This window comes from Entelurus aequoreus, linkage group LG28 (assembly GCF_033978785.1).
Source record: "Entelurus aequoreus isolate RoL-2023_Sb linkage group LG28, RoL_Eaeq_v1.1, whole genome shotgun sequence".
Lineage (NCBI taxonomy): Eukaryota > Metazoa > Chordata > Actinopteri > Syngnathiformes > Syngnathidae > Entelurus > Entelurus aequoreus.
The window spans coordinates 19,890,331-19,907,830 of NC_084758.1; the positions used below are offsets into that span (position 1 = coordinate 19,890,331).

Genomic DNA, 17,500 nt, shown 5'->3' on the forward strand with positions numbered 1-17,500 from the left:
GCCGTTCCGAATGTCAGGTAGGAGCTGAAGATCTTTTGTCCTTCTCGTTGTTCTCCTCGCTCAGTGGTTTTGTTTTCCCGCCCCGCGCAGGTTACGTACCTTTCGGAACGCCCATTGTAAGTTCCGTGCGCTGCAGTCACATTTTTAATCTGATGTCATTCTCATACTTTTTATTTTTATTTTAGAGGCTTATTTTGTACTAAAGTAAGCTCCTATCCTCCACTGCAGGTGATTGGCCTCCTGCTGCCCAATCAGACGGTGGCGTCCACCATTGTATGGCAGGTAACTCTCAGCATGCATCACCTTTTCATGGTCTCCTCACGTGCAGCCAGAGCAAGAACTCTAGTGTTTTGGTTCAGAGGTCAAAGATGGACATTAGTTATGTGTACAGCTCCATTAATGGACATTGGAGTGTTACTTTCAAAGGCAAAATTAAAGTATTGCTAGAAACATAATTTTATATGGGACTTTATTGTATTATATGTATAGTACATGTTCCAAAAAGAAAAAAGCATAAAACACAGTATATTTAAATATACTAAATGTAAAAAAGGGAATAAATATTCAAAATAATCTAGTTTGGTTACGCCATCATGAGCGCAACACAAGGTTGTAAAAGTTTCAACTACAATTCTAAATAAGATGTCAAAAGCAAACTCAAATCAAATACACACAGCTTAAAGATTGATCAATACCTATTTATGATGATTTATCAAAATATAAAAGAAATATACCTGAACAAAACGCTCATGATGGTTACACCAAAAAGTAACGCTATGAATCGCGTTTTTCCAAGTTTTGGGGGGCATTTTTATGCTATTTCCAAGCATCTCCTTTTTATTATCGTTGATTTTAAATGGTCAAACTAATGCATATTATATATGCATGCCCTAGTAAACAAAACAAAAAAGTCATATTTATTTTGATTGTTGCATTTTGAAGTACATTTATGCAGGTGGGTGCGAATGTACCCATTACCAGAGCTGTACACTTATGCAATGTGTGCGTGAAGGTAGAATATTACCGTATTTTCCGGACCATAGGGCGCACCGGATTATAGGGCGCATTAAAGGAGTCATATTATTATAATTTTTTTCTAAATGTAAAAGACTTCCTTTTGGTCTTCATAACATGTAAGTTCTTTGGTCAAAATGTTGCATAGATTATGTTTTACAGATCATCTTCAAGCCGCTTCCTGACAGTCGCCGTTTTGTGGGCGGTCTTATTTACGTGGCTCACCTTCGACAGCGTCTTCTCCCCGTCATCTTTGTTGTAGCGGTGTAGCGTGCAAGGACGGGAGTGGAAGAAGTGTCAAAAGATGGAGCTAACTGTTTTAATGACATTCAGACTTTATTTAAATTAATAACGGAGCAGCATCTCCTCATCCGGAAATAACAAGGCCAGAAATGTGTCCAGTGAAAAAACGTCCAATCGGAACTCTCCAGTAACTAAAGTTCCTCGAGTGAATAATGTAAACTCACTACACCGGTATGTTTTAGCGCTTCAATGGCGAGTTAAGATTAAAGATTAAAGATTAAAGTACCAATGATTGTCACACACACACTAGATGTGGTGAAATTTGTCCTCTGCATTTGTTCCATCCCCTTGGGGAGCAGTGGGCAGCAGCGGCGCCGCGCCCGGGAATCATTTTCGTGATTTAACCCCCAACTCCAACCCTTTGTTGCTGAGTGCCAAGCAGGGAGGTTATGGGTCCCATTTTTATAGTCTTTGGTATGACTCGGCTGGGATTTGAACCTGACAGATTTAAGTAAGAACTTTACACTACTTTATATTAGAAATGGCAACAGCGGAGGATTAATGTCACATAACAAGAAGATAGAGGAAAAAGAAGAAGCTTATCGACTACGGCGCGGCACGGACTACAAAGGCAGACGCGCGCAATTTTTCAGAATTTATTATTTTCCCAAATACAGATTAGCAGGTACCAGAATGTAGGAAAAGTTGCTTTTGCAAAATATTGCGAAACAAAACGCCAGATAATGTCTTACTTTATAAACACACCATAATAATACTCGTATGTTTAATGCGCCGACAATCCATCAAGCGGTGCGGCTTTATAGCTTACCAAAGTCGTACTAAAACAGTTTGATAGGTTTTTGAGCGCCGTGTGTAATGTTCTAAATTTTCAATGGAACCTTCAAAATGTTGGTGTTGTTTACTTGAGACATATTGCCATTATAGTGCAGCTTACACATATCTCTTATGTTTGACTGCCATCTACTGGTCACACTTATCATTACACCATGTACCAAATAAAATAGCTTCGAGGTGGGTAAGCTCAACCAAACTTATTCTTTACATTAGGTGCACTGTCGAGTTTTGAGAAAAAAAAAAGGATTTAGTTGCGCCTTATAGTCCGGGAAATACGGTACGTAAACACACACCAAAACATTCCAATTAAAATAGCATCCTTCTCATGATAAAGAAGAAGGCGTTACTTTCAGATTGGCGCGTATTATTAGCACTGTAACAATATTGTATTCTTTTTGGAGGGCTAAATAACGTCATATTTATTTAAAAAATAATCGGAATTTGAATTGTGAACCTTTACTAAGATGAAGATGTTGACCAATTATAGTATTTATTTTTTATGTGTTTTTGTCAAGTGATGCAAAGCAGACTTTTTTTCCCCCCCATTAAAGCAATATTTCACGCATTCCAGAATATTTCAATATATTATTGGCACAAAAAAAATTGTTTTCTACACTTATCTTGTAAAAATATTTGAATGGTAATAATAAAACTAATAATATTATTGATACATGCTGCGTAAGAGCCAAACAAACTCCTTAAGTCTAAAAATATTGAGAAAAAGGGACATTTGATTATTCCCTACATTCATAACTTAAATTTAACATTCTGAAATCCATATTTTTTTATCTTTAGTCCTAAAAAAAAACTTTTCTCTGTGACGCACCTTCTGACATATTTCTACATTTTCATCCTTCACTTAACAAAAAGGAAAAATAAACTCTACTTTAATTTGTCTCCACATTATTGTTATTCTTTATATAATAAGGGTCCTTGTTAGCGCTCCACCAGTTTTATTTAATTCAAAGTCTAAAACAAGAATTCTATCAATTTTAATGGTTGAAGTCAAAATAGAGGCCTGTTGGTTTTTAATGAGTAGCACGGGTTGACTGTGGACAGTTCAAGTCAAAAACAAGAATCCAGTTGATTTTGAATAACTTGCAAATTGCTCAAAAACAACACTTTAATATATTATCGATTAAAAGTGGAAAACTACAACCTCATTGATTTTCAATGGCAGCTATCAGGAGGCCTCTGAAGGTGAAAACCAATGGTTGGAAGTCAACAGTGAAATTGGTGGTCGCACTTTCCCGACCATCTTGTTCAAGTTGTTGGAGCAAGACATCTGTTGGTTTTGGTTCCATTTTGACTGACGGCCTTTCGTTTGCTGCAGTGGTTGAATCAGAGCCACAACGCCTGTGTCAACTACGCCAACCGCAACGCCACCAAGGTAAAAACACCACCTTGTTCTGTGCTGACTATGTCTTTAGAAGTTCATCACACTAAATTGTCTGAAGTATTATTACAGTACATGAATACTTCTGCATGTGTTTTATGTTCCTTCAGCCAACGCCAACGTCCAGGTTCCTTCAAGGTTATTTTGGAGCTGTGACCAGTGCTGTGTCCATTGCAGTGAGTGCTCTCCTAATGTACCATTGTATTTGACTCCTAATGTACTATTGTATTTGACTCATACTGTACTATAGTATTTGACATATACAGTATTATTGTATTTGACTCATACAGTACCATTGTATGTGACATATAGAGTATTGTATTTGACATATACACAAATGTACCATTGTATGTGACATATACAGTACCATTGTATTTGACATGTACAGTATTATTGTATTTGACACATACACAAATGTATCATTGTATGTGACATATACAGTACCATTGTATTTGATATATACAGTATTATTGTATTTGACATATACACAAATGTACCATTGTATGTGACATATACAGTACCATTGTATTTTACATATACAGTATTATTGTATTTGACATATACACAAATGTACCATTGTATTTAACTCATACAGTACTATTGTATGACATATACAGTATTATTGTATTTTACATATACACAAATGTACTATGTGACATTTACAGTACCATTGTATTTGACATGTACAGTATTATTGTATTTGACATATACACAAATGTATTATTGTATTTGACTCATACAGTACTATTGTATTTGACATATACAGTATTAGTGTATTTGACATATACACAAATGTACCATTGTATGTGACATATTCAGTAGTATTGTATTTGTATATACAATATTATTGTATTTGACATATACACAAATGTACCATTGTACGTGACATGTACAGTACCATTGTATTTGACACGTACAGTATTATTGTATGTGACATATACACAAATGTACCATTGTATGTGACATGAACACAAATGTACCATTGTATGTGACATATACACAAATGTACCATTGTATGTGACATGTACAATATTATTGTATTTCACATATACACGCATATATTATTGTATTTGACTCATACAGTACTATTGTATATGAAATATACAGTATTATTGTATGTGACATATACACAAGTGTACCATTGTATGTGACATATACAGTACCATAGTATTTGACATGTACAGTATTATTGTATTTGACCTATACACAAATGTACCATTGTACGTGACATGTACAGTACCATTGTATTTGACATGTACAGTATTATTGTATGTGACATATACACAAATGTACCATTGTATGTGACATGAACACAAATGTACCATTGTATGTGACATGAACACAAATGTACCATTGTATATGACATATACATTATTATTGTATGTGACATATACACAAATGTACCTTAGATGTGTCATATACAGTACTATTGTATTTGACATATACAGTATTATTGTATTTGACATATACACAAATGTACCATTGTATGTGACATATACAGTACCGTTGTATTTGACATATACAGTATTATTGTATTTGACGTATACACAAATGTACCATTAGATGTGACATATACAGTACCGTTGTATTTGACATGTACAGTATTATTTTATTTGACATATACACAAATGTATTATTGTATTTGACTCATACAGTACTATTGTATTTGACATACACAGTATTATTGTATTTGACTCATACAGTACTATTGTATTTTACATATACAGTATTATTGTATGTGACATATACACAAATGTATTATTGTATTTGACTCATACAGTACTATTGTATTTGACATATACAGTATTATTGTATTTGACTCATACAGTACTATTGTATTTTACATATACAGTATTATTGTATGTGACATATACACAAATGTACCATTAGATGTGACATATACAGTACCATTGTATTTGACATGTACAGTATTATTGTATTTGACATATACACAAATGTATTATTGTATTTAAAGTTAATGTTAAAGTACCACTGATAGTCACACACACACACTAGGTGTGGTGAAATTTGTCCTCTGCATTTGACCCATCCCCTTGTTCACCCCCTGGGAAGTGAAGGGAGCAGTGGGCAGCAGCGGTGCCGCGCCCGGGAATCATTTTTGGTGATTTAACCCCCAATTCCAACCCTTGATGCTGAGTGCCAAGCAGGGAGGTAATGGGTCCCATTTTTATAGTCTTTGGTATGACTCGGCCGGTATTTGACTCATACAGTACTATTGTATTTGACATTTACAGTATTATTGTATGTGACCTATACACAAATGTACCATTGTATGTGACATATACAGTACCATTGTATTTGACATGTACAGTATTATTGTATGTGACATATACACAAATGTATTATTGTATTTGACTAATACAGTACTATTGTATATGACATATACAGTATTAGTGTATTTGACATATACACAAATGTACCATTGTATTTGACTCATGCAGTACTATTGTATTTGACATATACAGTATTATTATATTTGACATATACACAAATGTACCATTGTATGTGACTTATACAGTACTATTGTATTTGACATGTACAGTATTATTGTATTTGACATATACACAAATGTACCATTGTATTTGACTCATACAGTACTATTGTATTTGACATGTACAGTATTATTGTATTTGACATATACACAAATGTACCATCGTGTGTGACATATACAGTACCATTGTATTTGACATATACAGTATTATTGTATTTGACATGTACACAAATGTACCATTGTATTTGACTCATACAGTACTATTGTATATAACATACAGTATTATTGTATTTGACATATACACAGATGTACCATTGTATGTGACATATACACAAATGTACCATTGTATGTGACATGTACAGTATTATTGTATTTGACATATACACACATATATTATTGTATTTGACTCATACAGTACTATTGTATATGACATCTACAGTATTATTGTATGTAACATATACACAAATTTACCATTGTATGTGACATATACAGTACCATTGTATTTGACATGTACAGTGTTATTGTATTTGACATATACACAAATGTATTATTGTATTTAACTAAAACAGTACTATTGTATATGACATACAGTATTACTGTATTTGACATATACATATGTGTATTATTGTATCATACAATGGTACATATGTGTATATCAATCAATCAATGTTTATTTATATAGCCCTAAATCACAAAAGTCTCAAAGGTCCCTAGTGGATCCACATAACAGTGAGAGTCCAGTCCATAGTTGGGCCAGCAGGATGTCAAATACAATAATACTGTATATGTCAAATACAACGGTACTGTATATGTCACATACAATGGTACTGTATATGTCACATACAATGGTACATTTGTGTATATGTCACATACAATAATACTGTATATGTCAAATACAATGGTACTATACTGTCTATGTCACATACAATTTGTATGTGACATATAAAGTACCATTGTATTTGACATATACAGTATTATTGTGTGTGACATGGGACTATATATGTCACATACAATTTGTATGTGACATATATAGTACCATTGTATATGACATATACAGTATTATTGTATGTGACATATACACAAATGTACCATTGTGTGTGACATATACAGTATTATTGTATTTGGCATATACACAAATGTATTATTGTATTTGACTAATACAGTACTATTGTATATGATATATACAGTATTATAGTATTTGACATATACACAAATGTACCATTCTACGTGACATGTACAGTACCATTGTATTTGACATGTACAGTATTATTGTATTTGACATATACACAAATGTATTATTGTATTTGACTAATTTAGTACTATTGTACATGACATATACAGTATTATTGTATGTGACATATTACACAAGTGTACCATTGTATTTGACATATACACAAATGTTCCATTGTATTTGACTCATGCAGTACTATTGTATATGACATAAAGTATTATTGTATTTGAAATATAAACAAATGTGCCATTGTATTTGACATGTACAGTATAATTGTATTTGACATATACACAAATGTATTATTGTATTTGACTCATACAGTACTATTGTAGATGACATATACAGTATTATTGTATGTGACATAAACACAAATGTACCATTGTATGTGACACATACAGTACCATTGTATTTGACATGTACAGTATTATTGTATTTGACATATACACAAATGTACCATTGTATGTGACACATACAGTACCATTGTATTTGACATGTACAGTATTATTGTATTTGACATATACACAAATGTACCATTGTATGTGACATGTACAGTATTATTGTATGTGACATATACACAAATGCATTACTGTATTTGACTCATACTTACGTATACCATTGTGTATGACATGTACAGTACTGTATCATTGTACTTGACATATACACAAATCCGTCAGTCTACCCCAGGGCAGCTGTGGCTATGAAAGTAGCTTACCACCACCAGGTGTGAATGAATGATGGGTTCTACATGTAAAGCGACTTTGGGTACTTAGAAAAGCGCTATATAAATCCCAGGTATATAAATCCCAGGTATTATATACAGTATCATTGATATTTTGTCGCAAACGTATTCCCAGCCGCTTCCTGCCCCGTCACTGACAAGGAAGTTGAGGTAGTCATGTTTAGAAATGTGTTTTAATGACGTTAACATTTCTATTTTGTACAAACATTTTTTATTATTCAACAATTGATTTTCCGTGACAATTGTTTTAGTGCAAAACATGCATGCAATTAAATTGAAGTTTGATTAAAAACAAGTTTTAAAATAATTTCACATAAATAGTTAAGTTTAAAAAATTAGTTTTTCATGGAGGGTTTGGGGTGGGGGGGCTCTAAACAAAATTCTGCTTAGGGCCCCAATTTAGGCTGTGTACAGTATCATTGTATTTGACATCCATCCATTTTCTACCGCTTATTCCCTTCGGGGTCGCGGGGGGCGCTGGAGCCTATCTTTTACGGGGTGCCTTCTGGCGACCCATCAGCGTTCCTGTTCTGGAACCCTGTACACTGTTTGTTTGTCTAATCTTGAACGGGTTTGTGCTGAAAACAAAGTTCTGTTGTACTTGTGCAATGACAATAAAGACCTACCTACCTACGATTGGACAACAAGACGCTAATTGACTGTGTGTGTTTGCCAGGTGGGACTGAAAGTGCTGATTGAGAAGGCCAACAAGCTGAGTCCGTCCACCAGAACCCTCATCCAGAGATTTGTCCCCTTCCCAGCCGTCGGTACGTCCTCGCGGGGTTCCTCCGGTTCGCATCAGTCAGGGTCTCCCACTAAAAAGTTTCTGTCGTCCTCCGCCGTCTCAGCCAGCGCCAACATTTGCAACGTGGCCCTGATGAGACACAACGAGCTATCCGAAGGCATCGATGTGCTCGACGCCGACGGCAACGTGGTGGGCTCCTCCAAAATTGCTGCCAGACACGTGAGTGAAGTCTTTTTTTTTTTTTTTTTTTTCCCCCCAAACATATTATTTCCCACCGGCGTCACTCGGATACCATCTGATGCCCTGACGGAGGAAATGATGTGTGTGCGCGTTTGAAACCGAGCGTGTGCACAATGTTGTCGTCCTCAGGCCATCGCAGAGACGGCCTTCACGCGTGTGGTCCTCCCCATGCCCATCTTTGTGCTGCCCCCCATCATCATGTCCTACCTGCAAGGGTGCGTACACACAACCTTCCAAACGGAAGTCTAGTGATGATCATCGTATAAAGATGTCAAACAATGCAATGTTTTAATCGGATTAATCACACTTGATTAATCGGGATTATTGATTGTTTACGCGCAGAATTAAAGTACAAAATAAATTGTGCGATTAATCTGCATTAACTGTAGTGTTGTCCCGATACCAATATTTTCAGTGTTTCCCACACATTCATTTATTTGTTGCGGCCCGCCACGAAAGAATTAAGGCCGCCACAAAAAAATATATATATATATATATTTTTTTTTAATTAAAAAAAAATAAAAACATTTTTTTATTTTATTTAATTTTTTGTGTCCTGTCAAGCTTCTCAGGCAAATAATTTAGTTGATGTAGATGCCCATATCGGCTGTTCAGATTTACTTTACAAAAGAGAAGTGTAGGATCAAGATTTTTGGAGCTCTTTGTTCAGTGGATCAGATGTTTGATGAAGCTCTGTGTCTATCTACCACCACTACTGTTTTCTGTTTATTTGTTACTGACTGTGGCAGGACACCTCTGCCTCTGTTTCACTTTATGTTGCTGGTAAATAATATGGTTGTAGTAGTAGGCTAAAGTTAAATTATTTAGTATGCACTAATTAAAGGGGCAGAGCTTTAAGAGACATTTTAGCTTTTATATTTTTATAAGATATATTTTTTGTAAGAACCACAATTAATGAATATATTTCAGTGAATAACTTATTGTTCAAATCTGTATATAAATATGTACATAAAGTGTTGTAATTATATTGTAAAATGGATGGATGGATGGATGGATGGACGTTTAAAACAAAACTGTTATTATTAATTAGTAAGTATACATTTTTTGAGCCTTTTTAGAGAAAATCATATCATTGTAGTAAATTATGCAAATTAATCGATGATGTCATGGTGACCACGCCCATAGCCACGCCCCTACCGCCACAGGTATCTTGGCAGTTTATGGGAAACACTGATTTTGGTACCGGTACTGGTACAAAAATGTATTTCGGTACTTTTGTAATTAAAGGGGAACACAAAAAATGTAATTATTGGATTCATTTTAACAAAAAATCATTGGGTACATTAAACATTTGTTTCTTATTGCAAGTTTATCCTTAAAATATTGAACATACAAGACAACTTGTCTTTTATTAGTAAGTAAGCAAACAAAGGCGGTATGGCGTAGTGGGTAGAGCGGCCGTGCCAGAAACCTGAGGGTTGCAGGTTCGCTCCCCGCCTCTTGACATCCAAATCGCTGCCGTTGTGTCCTTGGGCAGGACACTTCACCCTTGCCCCCGGTCCCCGCTTACACTCGTGAATGAATGATAAATGAATGATAGGTGGTGGTCGGCGGGGCCGTAGGTGCAAATTGGCAGCCTCGCTTCCGTCAGTCTACTCCAGGGCAGCTGTGGCTACAAATGTAGCTTACCACCACCAGGTGTGAATGAATGATGGGTTCCCACTTCTCTGTGAGTGCTTTGAGTATCTAATAATAGAAAAGCGCTATATAAAATCTAATCCATTATTATTATTATTATTAATTAGTCTGCTGACATATGCAGTAACATATTGTGTCATTTTCCATTCTATTATTTTGTCAACATTATTAAGGACAAGCGGTAGAAAATGAATTATTAATCTACTTGTTCATTTACTGTTAATATCTGCTTACTTTCTCTTTTAACATGTTCTATCTACACTTCTGTTCAAATGTAATAATCACTTATTCTTCTGTTGTTTGATACTTTACATTAGGTTTGGATGATACCACAAATTTGGGTATCAATCCGATACCAAGTCGTTACAGGATCATACATTTTTAACTCACTATGGTAAATTAAAGAACCGCCGAAATTAGTATCAATCAATGTTTATTTATATAGCCCTAAATCACAAGTGTCTCAAAGGGCTGCACAAGCCACAACGACATCCGCGGTACAGAGCCCACATAAGGGCAAGGAAAAACTCACAACCCGGTGGGGCGTCGATGTGAATGACTATGAGAAACCTTGGAGAGGACCGCATATGTGGGTGACACTTTTCCACCACTTGTGGCAGTAATGACTATGTCAAACAAACAGAAGAAGTCGGGAGCTGAATTAAGGGAAAAAAATATGACTAAAGTGGTGAAGTTGTATTTTCATTTGCACTTAAATTTTATTGACAGTTAAGTTAAGAAAAATATTCATTATTTTATTTATTTATTGCATCACAATTATATGTCAATTATTTTGTGTCAGTTAATTACAAGTCCCTTCTTCTTCAGTATATTTGATTAGTATTTATTTGTCTAATTAGCCTGACCTGATCCTAAAAAGTTTATGTGTAAAATAAATAATAATCTTTGTGATTAACACATGCTTTCATATCATTGGACAAGGTTGTAAACTGTAAGTAGGTTAAATATAATTATTGAATATGATTAAAATCAAGCGTAAGATGACTAATTCAGCGTTAATAATTGTGTGTGGATGTTTTCCCAGATTGCGAATGAAACCACGCCCCGCCCTCTCCAAAAGTGTCACAATGTATCTTTTGAAAATGTACAATCTTTAAATATACATATGTTGAAGACGAATATCACCACTGTTTTTTGTTTTGTTTTTTCAAACGGAGTCGAAAATAAACTTCATAAACATTATACAGATTCACCCGGTCACTACATTTGGTGCACCTGCACATTCTCCAATGGATTCGGAGCTGCGTAAAAAAGCAGCATTTATCTCACAGCGTTATTATGCACATGCCATACATAGTCAGTTGTAATACACTTTTCCACCACTTGTGGCAGTAATGACAATAGCAATCAAACAAAAGAAGTCTGGAACTGAAGTCATAGGGAAATGTCTTAATTGCAAAGATTATGACTAAAGTGGTGAAGTTGTATTTTCATTTACACTTAAATTTTATTGACGGTTTACTTAAGAAACCTATTCATTATTTTATATATTTATTGCATCACATAATTATATGCAAATTATTTTTTCTTGCGTAGAAATGTCGCAATGACGCGAATCCAGTATGGCACTGGTCCGTGTTGGCGAAACAGTCCCGTGTAAAATGTGGTGGACAAATCAACACGGAAGTACCGTATTTTTCTGACTATAAGTCGCTTTTTTTTTTCATAGTTTGGCCGGGGGTGCGACTTATACTCAGGAGCGACTTATGTGTGAAATTATTCACACATTAGCGTAAAATATCAAATAATATTATTTATCTCATTCACGTAAGAGACTAGACGTATAAGATTTCATGGGATTTAGCGATTAGGAGTGACAGATTGTTTGGTAAACGTATAGCATGTTCTATATGTTATAGTTATTTGAATGACTCTTACCATAATATGTTACGTTAACATACCAGGCACGTTCTCAGTTGGTTATTTATGCCTCATATAACGTACACTTATTCAGCCTGTTGTTCACTATTCTTTATTTATTTTAAATTGCCTTTCAAATGTCTATTCTTGGTGTTGGGTTTTATCTAATAAATTTCCCCAAAAAATGCGACTTATACTCCAGTGCGACTTATATATGTTTTTTCCCTTCTTTATTATGCATTTTCGGCCGGTGCGACTTATACTCCGAAAAATACGGTATTTACTTTATAGGCATCAGAGACGTAGAGGAATGGCCCACATAGGTACGTCCGTCACACTGTGACATCACAGTGTGCCCACTGTTAAAAATAGGACTGACATCCAAAAATGCGTGCAAGCTCACGTACAAACCTTCTGATTTGATACTTTGGCATTGTTTAGCATGAGTATCCAACATTGTAACAATATTTACACGTCAGAAAGAGGAAAGCTGCAAACTTGGGAGCGCAACATGGCGAGGGACGACTGTTACTACATTCGAAGAAAGTACTAATTAAAATTTAAAGGCCTACTGAAAGCCACTACTACCGACCACGCAGTCTGATAGTTTATATATCAATGATGAAATCTTAACATTGCAACACATGCCAATACGGCCGGGTTAACTTATAAAGTGCAATTTTAAATTTCCCGCGAAACTTCCGGTTGAAAACGTCTATGTATGATGACGTATGCGCGTGACGTCAATCGTTGAAACGGAAGTATTCGAACACATTGTATCCCAATACAAAAAGCTCTGTTTTCATCGCAAAATTCCACAGTATTCTGGACATCTGTGTTGGTGAATCTTTTGCAATTTGTTTAATGAACAATGAAGACTGCAAAGAAGAAAGTTGTAGGTGGGATCGGTGTATTAGCGGCTGGCTGCAGCAACACAACCAGGAGGACTTTGACTTGGATAGCAGACGCGCTATCTGACGCTAGCCGCCGACCGCATCGATGATCGGGTGAAGTCCTTCGTCGCTCCGTCGATCGCTGGAACGCAGGTGAGCACGGGTGTTGATGAGCAGATGAGGGCTGGCTGGCGTAGGTGGAGAGATAATGTTTTTAGCATAGCTCTGTGAGGTCCCGTAGCTAAGTTAGCTTCGATGGTGTCGTTAGCAACAGCATTGTTGAGCTTCGCCAGGCTGGAAAGCATTAACCGTGTAGCTACAGGTCCATGGTTTAATAGTATTGTTGATTTTCTGTCTATCCTTCCAGTCAGGGGTTTATCTCTTTTGTTTCTATCTGCAGTTAAGCCCGATGCTATCACGTTAGCTCCGTAGCTAAAGTGCTTCGCCGATGTATTGTCGTGGAGATAAAAGTCACTGTGAATGTCCATTTCACAATCTCGACTCTCATTTTCAAGAGGATATAGTATCCGAGGTGGTTTAAAATACAAATCCGTGATCCACAATAGAAAAAAGAGAGAGTGTGGAATCCAATGAGCCCTTGTACCTAAGTTACGGTCAGAGCGAAAAAAGATACGTCCTGCACTGCACTCTAGTCCTTCACTCTCACGTTCCTCATCCACAAATCTTTCATCCTCGCTCAAATTAATGGGGTAATCGTCGCTTTCTCGGTCCGAATCGCTCTCGCTGCTGGTGTAAACAATGGGGAAATGTGAGTAGCCCTTCAACCTGCGACGTCACGCTACTTCCGGTACAGGCAAGGCTTTTTTTTTATCAGCGACCAAAAGTTGCGAACTTTATCGCCGATGTTCTCTACTAAATGCTTTCAGCAAAAATATGGCAATATCGCAAAATGATCAAGTATGACACATAGAATGGATCTGCTATCCCCGTTTAAATAAAAACATTTCATTTCCGTAGGTCTTTAAATAGTTCAATTCGTTTTCTCCTTCTCTAGATATAAACTTGAAATAAATGTATTTTGCAATATTACATGCTATATTCATGTTAATAATGTTCCATCCTTGTCAGCAAGTACGAGACTGTTCGCAACCAACATCGTAGTCAGTCCTCTCCACGAGGTCATGACGTGGGTTTTCTTAGCATGTTGAGTGCGTGAAGCAGCCCGAGGCAAACCAAGACATGTTCCAACTTGAAAATCTGGAACAGCAACATTTCCACCATGACAGCTGTGCTAACAACTGCTGTTTGTAGCAATTCACCAAAGCAAAAAGTACTTGTTTGATTCCTCTCATTAAGGGCATTGAATTTGATGGGGATTTACTCGAGTCAAAGTAGTTTTACAAGTTTCAATTCATACATCTCTTAAAGCTGGTGTGTTCTAACAGGCAGAGAAAGAACTAGAAACAGGAAAGATAAAAAATATTAAAAATGATATCCTCAAATATTATTGGTGCTCTTCCTGATGAAGAAAAAAGACCTCCTAAACGGATTAAAATAAATAATAAAACACTTTAAATGAATCAAATATAAAAATAACAAAATAGATAATCTAAATATAATAATTCATACTCAGATTATGACACATATTAGTAATACTTGAACAAAAGGATCATAAAAAAATTAAATATATATTTTTTAATGTTTAAGTGGATATATCAATCACAACTAATGTAAAGTATCAAACAACAGAAGAATAAGTGATTATTACATTTTAACAGAAGTGTAGATAGAACATGTTAAAACAGAAAGTAAGCAGATATTAACAGTAAATGAACAAGTAGATTAATAATTCATTTCCTACCACTTGTTCTTAATAAAGTTGACAAAATAATAGGTAGATAAATGACACAATATGTTACTGCATATGTCAGCAGACTAAATTAGTAGCCTTTGTTTGTTTACTTACTATTAAAAGACAAGTTGTCTTGTATGTTCACTATTTTATTTAAGGACAAACTTGCAATAAGAAACATATGTTTAATGTACCCTTAGATTTCTTGTTAAAATAAAGCCAAAATGCAATTTTTTGTGGTCCCCTTTATTTAGAAAAGTATCGAAATACATTTTGGTACTGGTACCAAAATATTGGTATGGGGACAACACTGGTATGTATGTATGTGTGCGAGTGTATATATATACAGTCGTGGTCAAAAGTTTACATCCACTTGTAAAGAACATAATGTCATGGCTGTCTTGAGTTTCCAATAATTTCTACAACTCTTATTTTTTTGTGATAGAGTGATTGGAGCACATACTTGTTGGTCACAAAAAACATTCATGAAGTTTTTTTATTGTTATGAATTTATTATGGGTCTACTGAAAATGTGAGCAAATCTGCTGGGTCAAAAGTATACACACAGCAATGTTAATATTTGCTTACATGTCCCTTGGCAAGTTTCACTGCAATAAGGCGCTTTTGGTAGCCATCCACAAGCTTCTGCTTGAATTTTTGACCACTCCTCTTGACAAAATTGGTGCAGTTCAGCTAAATGTGTTGGTTTTCTGACATGGACTTGTTTCTTCAGCATTGTCCACACGTTTAAGTCAGGGCCATTCTAAAACCTTAATTCTAGCCTGATTTAGCCATTCCTTTATCACTTTTGACGTGTGTTTGGGGTCATTGTCCTGTTGGAACACCCAACTGCGCCCAAGACCCAACCTCCGGGCTGATGATTTTCGGTTGTCCTGAAGAATTTGGAGGTAATCCTCCTTTTTCATTGTCCCATTGACTCTCTGTAAAGCACCAGTTCCATTGGCAGCAAAACAGGCCCGGAGCATAATACCCCCCCACCCCCCACCCCACCCCCCCTCCACACTCCTGATTGTAAATAATGTAAATAATTCAATGTGATTATCTTGTGTGATGACTGTATTATGATGATAGTATATATGATAGTATATATCTGTATCATGAATCAATTTAAGTGGACCCCGACTTAAACAAGTTGAAAAACTTATTCGGGTGTTACCATTTAGTGGTCAATTGTACGGAATATGTACTTCACTGTGCAACCTACTAATAAAAGTCTCAACCATACAAAGTATATATATATATGTATGTGTGTGTATATATATATATATATATATATAAATATATATATATATATATATATATATATATATATATATATATATATATATATATATATATATATATATATATATATATATATATATATATATATATATATATATATACACATATATATATATGTGTGTGTGTGTGTGTGTGTGTGTGTGTGTGTGTGTGTGTGTGTGTGTATGTACATATATATATATATATATGTGTGTATATATATTTATGTGTATATATATTTATGGACCTAACTGTGTATATATGTGTGTGTGTGTATATATATATATATATATATATATATATATATATATATATATATATATATATATATATGTGTGTGTGTGTGTGTGTGTGTGTGTGTGTGTGTGTGTGTGTGTGTGTGTGTGTGTGTGTGTGTGTGTGTGTGTGTGTATATATATATAATGTGTGTATATATATATATATATAATGTGTGTATATATATATATATATATATATGTTTGTATTTATGTATGTATGTATATATACATGTATGTGTGTGTATATATATATACACACACACACACATGTGTGTGTGTGTATATATATGTGTATATATATATATATATATATATATATATATATATATATATATATATATATATATATATATATATATATATATATATGTATATATATATATATGTTTGTATTTATGTATGTATGTATATATATATACATACATGTATGTGTGTGTATATATATATATATATACACACACACGTATATATATATATATATATATATATATATATATATATATATATATATATATTAGGGGTGTAACGGTACGTGTATTTGTATTGAACCGTTTCGGTACGGGGGGTCAGGTTTCCACACGTACATATTAAGTAGCGTAATGCACGTTGTGTAAACAATGCACACCGAGGCACAACACACGGCAGTGTGCATTGTTTACTCAAAATTCCAGACATTTGAGGCATTTAAGAAACTCCGCCCTGACAGCTCCGCAAAAG

The 17,500-nt window shown here is 34.9% G+C and overlaps 1 protein-coding gene across 2 annotated transcripts in view; it reads left to right on the forward strand.

The window, feature by feature from the left end:
- The window catches only part of sfxn5b (sideroflexin 5b), a 34,567-nt gene that overhangs the window by 12,949 nt on the left and 4,118 nt on the right, over window positions 1-17,500 (forward strand). For both annotated transcript variants that reach the window (XM_062039989.1, XM_062039990.1), the window contains 8 exons: window positions 1-17; window positions 91-116; window positions 229-282; window positions 3,446-3,502; window positions 3,619-3,684; window positions 8,667-8,757; window positions 8,839-8,954; window positions 9,105-9,190. The exon at window positions 1-17 is cut by the window's left edge. In XM_062039989.1, the coding sequence (XP_061895973.1) occupies window positions 1-17; window positions 91-116; window positions 229-282; window positions 3,446-3,502; window positions 3,619-3,684; window positions 8,667-8,757; window positions 8,839-8,954; window positions 9,105-9,190 (513 nt within the window). The remainder of the gene's footprint in view (window positions 18-90; window positions 117-228; window positions 283-3,445; window positions 3,503-3,618; window positions 3,685-8,666; window positions 8,758-8,838; window positions 8,955-9,104; window positions 9,191-17,500) is intronic.